The sequence below is a fragment of the Schistocerca nitens genome, chromosome 3 (genome assembly GCF_023898315.1).
Source record: "Schistocerca nitens isolate TAMUIC-IGC-003100 chromosome 3, iqSchNite1.1, whole genome shotgun sequence".
Classification (NCBI taxonomy): Eukaryota; Metazoa; Arthropoda; class Insecta; order Orthoptera; family Acrididae; genus Schistocerca; species Schistocerca nitens.
This window is the reverse complement of record NC_064616.1, coordinates 599,484,003-599,497,652: the sequence shown is the minus strand read 5'-3', so window position 1 is coordinate 599,497,652 and position 13,650 is coordinate 599,484,003. Positions and strand designations below refer to the sequence as shown.

Below are 13,650 nucleotides of genomic sequence, written 5' to 3'. Positions count from 1 at the left end.
ATAAGCTGGGCAATCCAGTGAACATGGAGAATGACTGCTATGACAATTAACACACAAAGGAAGATGAAAACAGGAAGTCCCCTCATGGAGTGGACGTCCACAACCACCAAAGAGAACAGTGGGAAGACGTGTCCAAAACACAAGCACTTAATACCTATGATAGGTGGTGAGATGTACGGCTTCACGCCACATTGATAAACCATAATCTTGACCTTCTCAGGGGAGATTATCTCCTTCAAAGACCAGGATAAAGGCATCAGTATCAATGCAATTCTCCTTCGGGCCCTTCTGAACACACCAAACAAAGTGAACACCCCGCCATCCTAGATTGTCCCTAAGTTCCTCATCAGTTTGAAGGATGAGGTCTCTGTGAAAAATTACACCTTGAACCATATTCAAAGACTGGTGGGGGGTAATGGGTTGGATTGTTTTGGGGAAGGAGACCAGACAGCGAGGTCATCGGTCTCATCGGATTAGGGAAGGACATGGAAGGAAGTCGGCCATGCCCTTTCAAAGGAACCATCCCGGCATTTGCCTGGAGCAATTTAGGGAAATCACGGAAAACCTAAATCAGGATGGCCGGACGTGGGATTGAACCGTCGTCCTCCCGAATGCGAGTCCAGTGTCTAACCACTGCGCCACCTCGCTCAGTGGGGGGGGTAATGGACACAGGAATTGTGCCAAGATGGTCACAGGCATGAAGGGCCGCACACTGGGCGGCTGAAGCAGTTTTGAACAACAACGAACCCGACCGCATCTTGCTCATAGAGTCCACTTCGCCACACTTGTCTTCAATGTGTTACACAAAAAATAAAGGTTTGGTATTGGTGAAAGTATCCTCATCAGTCCTGGTGCAAACCACATAGCAGGAGAAAGGTTTCGCCCCTAACCGACGAGCCTGACCCTCCTCCCAGGAGGTATCCATGAAGGGAAGGCCGAAGGGGCAGAAGAAGCAGCACTAAAAGAATCATTTCCAGTCAAAGAGACGGCTGTAGAAGAGTGGCCAGAGTTCCGGACCCGTATGCGTTTCATTTGCATAGCGTCCACCATGATACCACCCTCTCCAATAAGGGGCTCTGCCCACAGCGCCATCCAGCCAAAGCAAGAGCTCAACCAAAAGGGTACATAGTGACCCCACCACATAGCTACCGTGTTGGCTATGTACCCTAGCATCGGACAACGAAGTGAAGGAAAAGATGCAAGGAACTAGGAGGGCACATGCCAGAGACATTAGGTAAGGTGCTCTTCCCCAAATGGCTCACACCACGGAATAGAAATTTAGTAATGGAGGTCAAACCCCAGAGAGGGACCAGAGAATGCCAAAAGGATGAGGTAATTACTCAATAAAACCAAATCACAAAGCCAACATAACCAGGAGGATAGCGGGGCCAACATTAACAAGGACACCAAGAGAGGGAGAGGAGAGGATGGAGGGAAGGAGCAAGAACAGGAAAGGAGGGGAAGGGAAAGGAAATGTAGCCCGGGAAAGGAGGGGAAGGGAAAGGAAATGCAGCCCAGGAAAGAAGGAAGGATGCAATAGCTCGGGGCCCCGTGCTCGGCACGCACGTATTCACGAAAGGACCGTGAGCCCCATGGTGTGTGTCATGCCTGACACTCCAATTGTGGTTGTTTCTGATGTGTAGAGTGCTTTTGGTAGTACAACTGTACTGCTGTGTCTGTGTTTGGCCAGTTTCGAAGTATTTCTTTTACTGTAGTGCATATATATTTCAGTTTGTATGCTTTCTGAAGTTTTCCTGTTCTTTCTATGTTGGATGCCTTGTTTGATCCTCCTATATGTGTATATTCATCAAGATATTTGAATTTTTCCAATCTGCTAACTTTTCTGTATTTTGTGTACATGGCTTGGTTGTTGCTGTTCTTTTTTTCCACATATTGTGTTTTCTCATGTGATATCAGTAGACCTGTTTTGGCAGAGGCTTTATGTAAGTATTCCCATGTTTCTTGTCTATTGATGCTGAATATTGCCACGTCATCTGCAAATGCCAGGCATTTTATGATCGTCTTGTTTGAAAACTTTCTTCCTAATTGAATTCCTTTTACTTTTTCACATCATTGTTTGATAATTTTTTCCAAGACCATGTTGAATAAAAGTGGAGAGAGATTACCTCCTTGTATAACTATATATATATCTGTAATGGGCCTGCAATTTCTCCCACAAATTTTATTTTGGATGTTGTGTCTGTATATGTCTGTGAGTATCCTAGTTTTTCTGTCTATTCCATATTATTCTAGTGTGTTGGAGAGAATCTGTCTTCTTGAAGTCCATGAAAGTGACTATGGCAGTGTTCATGTGTCTGACCATTAGGAGTGTTCGCAGGTTCCAAATCTGTTCAATACAGGGTCTTCCTTTCCTGAAGCCTGCTCGTTATTCACCTATCTTCATATCAACTTGTGTTTCTAAGAGTTGAGTAATGCTTTGGACAGAATTTTGTCAGTGACCAGTTATACTGAGATATATCCGTAGTTATTATGATCTTTCTTGTATCACTGGACATAATACTGTCTTCTCCTGAGGCTCTGTTGTTTTTCAGTTGTTTTATAATCTCCTCTATCTGTTATTGAAGGTGGTTTTGAATCTGGGTTTGGTAACGTTTCGTGAACTGTAATTTTTCTTCAGGCTTCCCACAATTGAGGAGTTTATCAAAATAGTTTTTAAGAATTTTGCAGTTTTCTTTAGTATTTGTTTCCAGAGATCTGTCTGTTCTTTTGAAGCAAATACTTGGAGGATCTGTCTGTTCTTTTGAAGCAAATACTTGGAGGCTGATAACTATTTATATTTTCCCTGAATATTCTGTAGATATATATACATTTCCTATTTCTTTGGTGTAATATGAAAAAAAAAGGTGACAGACTTTTATTATAAAATACAGCTCCATGTATTTCTACAGCATGCCTGAAAATGAGAGAATAATAAGTGCTGTCTTGAAGTACGCTAACTGTAATTAAATACAAGAAACCTGTCCACAGCCCTCTTTGACGCACCCAATAAAACCCGAATCCTTACCTATTCTCCTTTTCTGCAAGCTAACATAGTTTCTGGGGCCCTTCACACATTGTAGCCCATGTAGGATCTCTGTCTTAAACTGAAAGCCAAGGAAAGCTCAGTGTGGCAGTTGGGAGTTGCCTATATTAAACATCTGTGGCTCTGTTACACAGTATCTTTTAGCTGGGGAAAAAACTAATTGGCGAATACAAGTTAAAATTACCACATAAAATTACCATTCTTATTCTGATGTACTCAGTCACACTAGATCAAATAAGAACTTACCCCTTTCTCCTGTGTCATATACAGAATTAGCTTTGCTTCCACCACAAGGCTGAGACAAGTTCCCATTGCAATATTTATTACACTCTGCCTTAACAGTAGGACCATGGTCTTCAAGTGAACTTCCACAGGAACATTTTTCTGCATTTTTTATTGCTGCATACCTAGGAAACAGAAATGGATATGCAAATGTGGAGCCACAAGGTTACAAACACAGTAATTAAAAAGTTCTAAAATGAGATTTAATGATCCAAATACTGTGCAATGAAACTAGCTAACTAAAACAATGCAGCTATGATTTTGTGTTTACAATGCACAACCATTCTTCACTATGAAATACAAAAAACAACTGACTTATTGCCATTTGGGATTTGTGAATGACTGACTTGTTACAACAATGACATTATTAACATGCCAGAGACACAATCCTCAAGAAACTAACAACATTAAAATGTTATCTAAATAAAAACCATCAAATGAAACAGACTTTAATGAGAAAAGGGGTTCTTAAATGGGGATGTTATTATTTACTCCTAGCAGAATATCAAAAACAATGAAAATAATCAATCACATTGGAAAAATATGGAAAACACAATATGTTTAAAACAAGACTGCCATGTTACATTCATTCACTTCAGAAATTCGTAAAAAAAAATCACATTCCAACCTAACCTACTAAGCTTCCACCATGCTACGATTTCTCGCTAATACCACCATTTAAAAATTAAGTGTAATACAGAACAGCAGTATTGCCATCCCCAATAGACCAATATAGGTCTAATATATAACACAATTTACACTACGATCCACAATAACTAAACAACATAGTGTTGAAGAACACAAACAACATTACAACTACAACATTAAAAAAAAATGCAGACATCAATTATGTAGCATATGACATCACTCTTCAAAGAATACACCCATGCATCACATTGTCCAGCAGACCCGACATTTTCTTACAACTTCATCTCTGTCAGGTTCCGAACAATATGAAGCTACAATGCGAGACCCCCATCTGAATGGATTCAAGAGAGAGAAAGTGCAGATGCAGTTTATAAAAATATGATGTGATGCATGAATATTTTAATTGTCAGCAGAGCATTAATTATAACAAAGTATTTACAATAACAGTTATTTCTTCTTGAAAATATACTCAAGCACATTAAAAAAAAAAAAAAAGAAATTCATTCACTTCTAATCTTCAACTAAGAAACCAAAAATAAAAATAAACCCTGGGTCACATGTAGCCTAGGTAGTCTTTTTAATACAAGCATATGAAAAATTCTGAAGGTAAAAAATAATAACTATTCATTCATATTCAACAACCAAAGCTGTTTCCTCAGAACTTTTTTCTTTCTTTAAAAAAATGACAGTTTAATGAAGAAAGGTGTAAAAATGTCAACGAAGAAATTATGTAACTCAGTCAAATCCCCCACTCAGCATTAAAGTACAGCATGCTGGAACGTTAATAACAAATGGATGAAGGACAACAAAGAAATTCATGGAAAACAATGGTGCTCAATAAAAAACTGCTACTGCTGGAGAAAAGTGAAGATCCAGGAAGAGTTGACAAAAGAAAAGACAACATGCAGATAGCAAAAAATTGACAGAGCAGAAAGATTTTAAAAAGGGGTATAAAACTAAATATAGAGTACCAAAGAAAAGACAAGACAATGCAGCAAGATGGAACGAGAATAAAAAGAGAACCCATGCACCAAGTGACAACAGTGCACAAAACTACAAAGTTTGAGGTAACATGAACAAAGAGTGATGGTAAATAAAAACTCAAGACGAGCTGTAATGAGAGTGACTGGTTTAGTAATACATTTGAGCGGGTGACTAAACATTTATAAAAACCTCCCAAGTGTATTTTGATGCACTTATCTCAAGTGGGAATCCATAAAACCCCATGTGCGAAACTAAGTATATACTACTGCACTGCAGAAAATGAGGGCTTTGTATAGGACACTGTATGGCAATGGCCGCTCACTTTGTGTATCAACAATAAAAGATGTGAAGGGAAATGAGGCTGACAGCTGACAAAGACAGCAGAAAATATTCAAAAAATGGTTCAAATGGCTCTGAGAACTATGTGACAACTTCTAGGTCATCAGTCGCCTATAACTTAGAACTAATTAAACCTAACTAACCTAAAGACATCACACACATCCATGCCCGAGGCAGGATTCAAACCTGCGACCGTAGCGGTCGTTCGGCTCCAGACTGTAGCGCCTAGAACCGCACGGCCACTCCGGCCAGCAGAAAATATTCACCCATGTGCCAGTATCATTAATTTTGTTGCACACGCGTAACTGGAAATGCAGCATGGATGGAGAGTACTGAGAAAACGGAAGGCTGAGGGTCCGGAGATCTACAAACCTAACTAAAATGTGAGGTAGAGAAAAGTAAGACGGTGGCTTCATAAGGAGGACAGTAAACACTGATGTTGGGAGGATAACAGGACCTAATGACATGTGGCAGGGAGAGCTCCCACAAGCATTATTCAGAAAGTTGTGTTGTATAGGTAGGAAAGTGGGGAAAGGGGAGGGGAGGGATGGAAGGCAGGGGAGTGGAGGGGATGGGGAGGATCCAAATGGCAGTAGTACACAATTAATGTCAACAGTGTTATTTTGAGCAGTGTGTTCTTCCACTGGATGGTGAAATCTGTCCACAGGGCACAATTTTTTCAGTGGTTATTCGTGCATGAGGCCAGCTGGTGCATAGGCATGGCCACATAAGAAGAAGAGGGGCAAGGAACTGATGAACTAAGGCGGCTGCTTAGGGCACAGTGGTGGAAAGGGAGTATTCATCCTCCTGATAGATGATGGAAAGATTACTTTCTGGGAGAAGCTTGGTGTAATCTGGACAGAGAATAGATGATTGTGCTTGTTTCTGGCCTCCTGATATGTCAAACAATCAAAGGTAGTAATTCTTGGATTTTTTGTTCCCTTCCTGTGACATGGCGGGTTGGTGATTGGGAAGAGTGACCTTCATCACCCAGTAAGGCAGCCTGCACTTATCATAAATCTCTCACCCAGAGCAAAATCCCAACTAACTGGACGAAAGCACACATAACTCTTGTATATAAGAAGGGTAAGAGAACAGATCCACAAAATTATAGGACAATATCCTTAACATTGGCTTGCTGCCATATTCTGCGTTTAGATACAATAAATTTCCCAAGGACAGAAAAGCATACATCCACAACCCAGCGTGGTTTTAGAAAGCACTGCTCATGTGAAATTCAGTTTGTACTTTTCTCACATGATACAATGTGAACTACGGATGCTGGACAACAGGCAGATTACATATTACTCTATTTCCAAAAAGCATTGGACACGGTACCCCACTGCAGATTGTTAAAGAAGGTGTGTGCATGCAGAATGGTTTCCAGATACATGAGTTGCTCTAAGACTTCTTACATAATAGAACCCAATGTGTTGTGCTCCACGGTGAGTGTTCATCAGAGACAAGGGTATAGTAACGAGTGCCCCAGGAAAGTGTGACACGATCACTATGTTTTTCTATATACTTAAATGATCTGGCAGACAGTGTGAACAGCAACATGCAGTTGTTTTCTAATGATGCTGTGATGTACAGGAAGATGTTGAAGAAGAGAGACTATACGATACAAGATGACTTACACCAAATTTCTAGTAAGTGTGATGAATGGTTGCTGGTTCTAAATGTAGAAAATTGTAAGTTAATGTGAATGAACAAAAAAAAAAAAAAAAAAAAAAAAAAAAAAAAAAAATGCATAATATTAAGATACAGCAATAGTAATGTCCTGCTTGACACAGTCATGTCATTTACATATCTGGGTGTAATGTTGCAAAGCAGTATGAAATGGACTGAGTACGAGACAATTGTGGTTGGGACTTCAACTTCAGTTTATTGGAAGAATTTTAGGGAAGTGTGGTTTATCTGTAAAGTAGAGGCTGAAATTTAATATAAGTACATTTTACGGTTCCTGATTCTGCTGCACCATGCTAAAAATATTCAAATTTGTACCTGCTACTAGAATTGTTACCAATAGGTTTGAAGAACATCCAAGTGCTACAGAGATGCTTCTCAAATAGAAATCTCTGGAGGGAAAACCGCATTCTTTTCATGGAATACTATTGAGAAAATTTAGAGAACCGGCATTTGAGGCTGACTGCAGAACAATCCTATTACTGCAAACATACACTGCATGCATGGACCACAAAGATATGAAAAGCTAGAGCCCATCTGGAGACCAAAAAAAAATGTTCTAATGTGTGTGAAATCTTATGGGACTTAGCTGCTAAGGTCATTAGTCCCTAAGCTTACACACTACTTAACCTAAATTATCCTAAGGACAAACACACACACCCATGCCCGAGGGAGGATTCGAACCTCTGCCGGGACCAGCCTGTATGGAGACATGCAGTCAGTCATTTTTCCCTCGCTCTATCTGCGAATGGAACAGGAAAGGAAATGACTAGTGGTTGTACAGGGTACCCTCTGCACACATCATGTGGTGGCTTGTGGAGTATGTATATAGATGTAGATATACAGAGATCATTCCTGTGTAGTGGTCATCTGCAGTCTCTGCAGATAGGTTCATCTATACAACTATGTGGCCAAATCTTATGCACTTGAAGCATCTCATGGCAGGTGGCACTTAAGGTAAACCATAATCTTAACTTTATCTGATAGCAAGTCACCCTCAAAACCCAATAAATGTTTCAATATTTACTTTGCTCTCTAAGCCCTCATTGAACCCCACAGAGAAAATGGACGCCATGTTGTTCAAAATAACACATCATTTCTCGATCATTTGAAATATAAAATCTTTGTGGAAGATTATACCCTCAACCATATGCAGGTTCATGTGAGGGTAACTGTGACTGGGATGTCAACAAGGTTTGTCACAGCTCAACAATGCCCGTGACTGAGTGTGGAAATCTGTTTTAATAAGTACAGAGCCATTTTGCACTTGTTTCTTGAATAGATGCCAATGTACTTACTTTCATTTCTTCAACAGAAATAATGGCTTGGTATTTGAGGATGATTCACTGTCAGTCCTGGCCTAGAACAGAAATTGGGGCACACATTTTTCCCCTTGTTTGACAAGTTGGTTTTCATCTCGTTTCATACCTAATGAAGGAAATGTATTGGACTTTTGTACTTCTGCGTTAATGTAAGTTGATCACTCTGATGAGATTTCTGGGACAATTTGGCCACAAGCATGGGTCAGTTTCATTCTCTTCCTTGCAACTGGTCTGCCACGTGTAACCTACTCCGACTGAGGACTCTCCCTGTGGGCAGCACCCCATCTAAGAAACAGTCCCTCAGCATGGACGTTGTTGCCTGGAATCCCCATATCACAAATAAGATAGACATGTTCTCCTCGTGTTCTGTGGAGAAAACTGTACAGTGTGTTCTCTGCGAAGACAGAGGACCACCACTATAAAGGTACCTGAAGATCTGGACTGGCTACCATGCTGGGTAACCGGTAACCTTTAATGAATGGCCTGCACTACTGAAAAAATTTTGAAAATAAAGTGCTGGTCAAACCCAGTAGGGAGGGATGTGGGGTTAGTCACTTGTAAATAAACTACAAGGGGTGCAGGCTTTAACAAAAAAGTAAACTTGAGTGGCACAAAAGTGGAAACTGGGGATATGGCCCAGTCAATACTGAATAGGGCAGGGAAAGAAATCGAGTTCGCAGCAAAGGAAGAGAAAATGTGTACATAGTGTGGTGTTCTTGCACTGTGGCTAACTTCCCTTAGCAGTGCTGTATGGCTCATAATGAGGAGCTGGAGGTGGGTCTGATGACTGCTGATCAAGTGCACAATGTGCTTGTGCCTGAAAGAGCTACTGGAAAATGGGATTTCATGAGGAATGGTTCGCATCTCAATAGTGCTACGAAGGTAAGGTTGTTGGAGCTAATCAGAGTATGGAAGGTGGAGATGGAGCCATGTACAGTCAAATACCTTTTGTTATGGATAGGAGAATTAGGCCTTTTTAGGATGCATCACAACAGGTTTCCCAGCCTACAAAGGGTCTCGAACACTATAAAGATCTCTCCAATACATACACAGAAAATAAAACGTACCATGCAGGAGGGCATGGTCACAAATAACAGGAAAGAAAAATAAATCTTAATGACAAATATCAAAGAATTGTCAGTCCATCAGCAGAATACGCAGACTATTAAAAATGAAGTACAACTACTTGAAGCAGAATTACAGTCTGTGAAAAATGTGGTGGTAAACAGTACTAAGCACTGGTGTAGACATACTGATATACAGCATGTAGAGATCTCACCATATGAAAGGACAAACTGTTACAGTAGAACTACCACAAAGCATAGAGGGAATTATGCATTTATACGAGAAATGAGACACATTTGAAAGACAGACAAGCACACCAATTACTGTACATAAGCATTTTGATGTGTTGGTCAGTTGGCTGATGGGGGTCATCAATCCCTCTGTCCAGGGGTAGGTTGTCTGGAGTTAGTTATGTCCACCAGGAATGTGTTCTAATGATGAAAGCATGCAGGAGCAGTAAAACTGAGGCACTGAAGGCAATACTGCCAGAGCTGAGAAATAATTTATGGAGAATTATTGGGTGGTATGTGAGTCTCCCAGGGCTCATCCATGGCAATAGAAACCCCACCCTGCATCCAACCCCTGCCAACACAGTGAAGGAGAAGACAGTTACAGAGCAAAAAATGCCTTTTATCAGCAGATTCAGCACAGTAAAAGTGAGGAGGCTAAAAAAGTAATGGACGTCAATTGGAGTGTCAATGTTTATAAACAAGAAGAGAAATAGGTAAGGGCAGCAGGTGGGCGTCCCCAGGGCTCTGCGTGTGACAGGAGGCTTCCCATGCACAGCCCTCCCACCCCTGACCCATTACAGTCAGCACTCACTATTCAGCACAGTGCTATCCCTAAAACGAAAATAAGGTGTAGCAGAAAAGAAGAAAAACCACATCCAAAAGCAATTCAACAGAGTAAAAGAGGAATTAAAGAGTGAGCTGGTCAAGCAGGTAGGGTCGGGGATTTCAGACCCCGTATGCAATAGGAGGCGTCCCAAACACTCTGCCTTCAGTCTGACGGTAGCTTAAAACCTTATGCCTGAAAATAAAAACCACTTTCACGGAGATAATGGAGCACTGGTTCAATCGTCCACGAATTGCCTACCAATATTAGAGGCTAAAAATTTAGAAGACCATGCTTGGCTTGGAGGGCCAGTAGTAGAGGGCATTCCACCAGTATATGAGCTACTGTCTGTAAGGCTCCACAACCCTACTGTGAGGTAGACTCGTTCCTCAAAATAAAACTACAGGTTAGCCCGGTATGACCGATGTGGAGGCTATAGAGGACAGTGGATTCCTTCAGAGAGGAACAAAAGGAAGCGCCCCATGCAGTAGTAGTTTCCTCAATACTGTGGGGTTTATTAGAGGACAGTAATCCATCAGGTACTGGTCCATCTCGAAATGAGAATCCGCAAATCTGCATCTTGAATCATCAAAGCAAAAGAGGGACAGGTAGTTTTGCTCCTGTAGCCAAACAGTTGGCCATTTCATTCCCTGGGATACCCAAATGACTTCAGATCCAGAGAAAGACAACCAAGCAGGCAATATGACAAAGTTCAGTGAGAAGGTCAGGAATAGCAGAGACCATAGGGTGACACATTAAAATGCAGTCAAGGGAGGCCTGTTTTATTAAACAGATGGCTCTGTTATCAGTTATTATCTATACTGTAAAACCACTACATGTTCCCAGCAACGAATGGTGTTCCTGACCGGCAGTAAGTGTAAAAGCATATCCCCATATCCCAACTTATCCTCAGTTTTAGAGCCATCAGTCTAAAAGATGGTAACACCCTGAAACTCCTGCATGGTGTATATGTAGACAAGGAAAAAATTCTTGGATTTTTCCCAGATCTCTCAGTTAAAAATACACTTTTTCCTTGTTAAGTGGCAAAATGCTTTCATGGAGCTCTAAAACTTATCAGTCCTTTGAATGGTAAAGGTTATATACACCAGCGTAGAACTTGCTGGTACAATAAGGGTGAAAAAAAACGCATTTTGAAATGATCTTTGATGTCGGCAACGTGTATACTGCATATTTTAGCATTACAAAATTATAAATACAAATTTCACCAAATACAGTATGGTAGCTTCCGAAGCACTGAAATCGAGATTGAGATGCACTTTTGTCAGCCAGTCAAAGCAGATGTCATGTGATCTCGCCAGCCAATGACAGCAGGTATTCAGAGCGTAGGATACGTAATGCAGTCAGCCAATAGCAACATCACAAACACACAAGGGAAAGTTAATGGTTTAAATTAATATATATACAGTATAGCTAAAAGATAAGCTGAAGGCCCATACATACGTACTGACTGACTGGTTGGCTAATAAATTGGACATTTGTATGCGTTTTGACCAACCGACTGGCAAACCTTCCCCCACGGTATGTCGGGTGGATGGGACCACCTGACAGCCAACACCCCAACCCCATTCCATTCCAACAAATTGTGTCGTGTGTAGTGTTGTTGTGCCAAGATCTCGACAAAGTTCATCTTTCGTCACTGAGCGTGGGGTTAAATGCTGTTCTTGTATACATGGCAAGGTGCGAAGTGGACGAAACTTCAAAAGAAAGAGATTCTGGAGAAAATTAGAGACCACAGATGTTTGTGGGACACATCTTGCAAGGAGTATAGCAATATGGAGGCAAGAAATTAAGCACTTCTTTCATACATTTTAACGAGTCCGTAATGATATCATGTGGCACATCTATAGAATAAAAGTCCATTGACATTCTGTACTTCTTTTTGGGTTTTATTTCCAATACTTCAATGGACGATAATTCACAAATTATACTTGCTTCACTGTTACAAGTGTTAAAAAAAGATCCATCCTTTATGCAAGCACTCTGCTATGAACAGCAAAGTGTGGGATTTTTTTTACAGTTCTAACAGTTGCTAAATGCTTCATTTGTTATGTATCTGTTGTATTTATTAGATCATGTGTAGGCTTTCTTCTTCTTCTTCTTTTCTTTCTTCTAATCTGAAATGAGTTTCTTAAACTTACAGGTCATCTCTTATGCTACATACATACATACATACATACATAAATTAATAACGTTTAATGAACTTCTCTTGTTTTATTTATTGTGCATTACCGTGATGTATTTCCTCAGTCAACTATAAACCACGCTGCAGGTTTCAGGAATCGTTTTAGGTAATAATTGTGGGGATACAACAACACTGAATTTGAGGTCCTCTTAACTTTTGCCACTGGCTAGAAATTGTAATGCAGCTAAGAGCCTCTTCTTGCAGTGCACAGCCTTTCTCATGATTGTACTCTTCTTTTGTTCCAAATGGTTTGATGATGTTCAGCAGCTCCGAACTGCATTATTCATCTACTTAGATAATGACGGAAAGCATCGGCTTCCAGTTGATTAAGTAACAGTACGTGGATGAATTTCCTTCCTCGCATTAGCCATTTCTTTGCACACAGCTTTCTCTAGGCTTTTTTTGGCCTTGTTACCAGATAAGGTAAAGCCCATTTTTGTTTGTGTGTAAAATCAAGTGGAATCCCATAGAACATAAACTCAATGAACTTAAGATAAACAAATCACAAAAGGACGCCGCTGTAATACAGTTGGTGGGGACGCGTGTAGGCTGCCACGAATTTTGTGGTTGGTTAGTTGGATGATAAATTGATGCACATGTAGGGGCCTTAAGCTTTTACATATAATATTAGTCATTCAACATTTTTTGTTGTTTCTTCTGAGGGTGCAGTTAGGCAGAATCCTAAGAGCACAGCTTAAACTGCAGCAACTGAGTAATTCTCACAAGCACAATTATAAATTTCACTGCTTTGCACTGAACATTTCATGGGTTACATGACTGAATACACTTCCACTCTTCCACAGAAAAGCCAGAGTTAACTGTGAAATTGAGAAAGAACTCAACTCCCACTTTTTTGAAGGACAATTACACATTTTGCCATTATTACTGCATCATTTATAATCTGTCAAAGAACTAAAATAAATATGAAATACTAACCTTGAAGCTTGGTCTTTTTTAGCATGTGATACCCTTTAAGATACAATGAAGAGCCAAAGAAACTGGTAAATCTGCCTAATATCATGTAGGGCGTCTGCGAAGACGCAGACATGCTGTAACATAACGTGGCACGGCATGGATTCAACCAATGTCTGAAGTAGTGCTGGAGGGAACTGACACCATGAATCCTGCAGGGCTGTCCATAAATCCATAAGAGTAAGAGGGGGTGGACATCTCTTCTGAGCAGCACGTTGCAAGCCATCCCCGATAAACTCAATAATCTTGGTATCTGGGGAGTTTGGTGGCCA

The 13,650-nt window shown here is 40.6% G+C and overlaps 1 protein-coding gene across 1 annotated transcript in view; it reads right to left on the bottom strand.

The window, feature by feature from the left end:
* Positions 1–13,650, bottom strand: part of LOC126248520 (putative inactive tyrosine-protein kinase Wsck) — a 149,669-nt gene that overhangs the window by 113,229 nt on the left and 22,790 nt on the right. Inside the window, exon 2 of the mRNA XM_049949573.1 lies at positions 3,290–3,450. Coding sequence (XP_049805530.1) covers positions 3,290–3,450 — 161 coding nt within the window. The remainder of the gene's footprint in view (positions 1–3,289; positions 3,451–13,650) is intronic.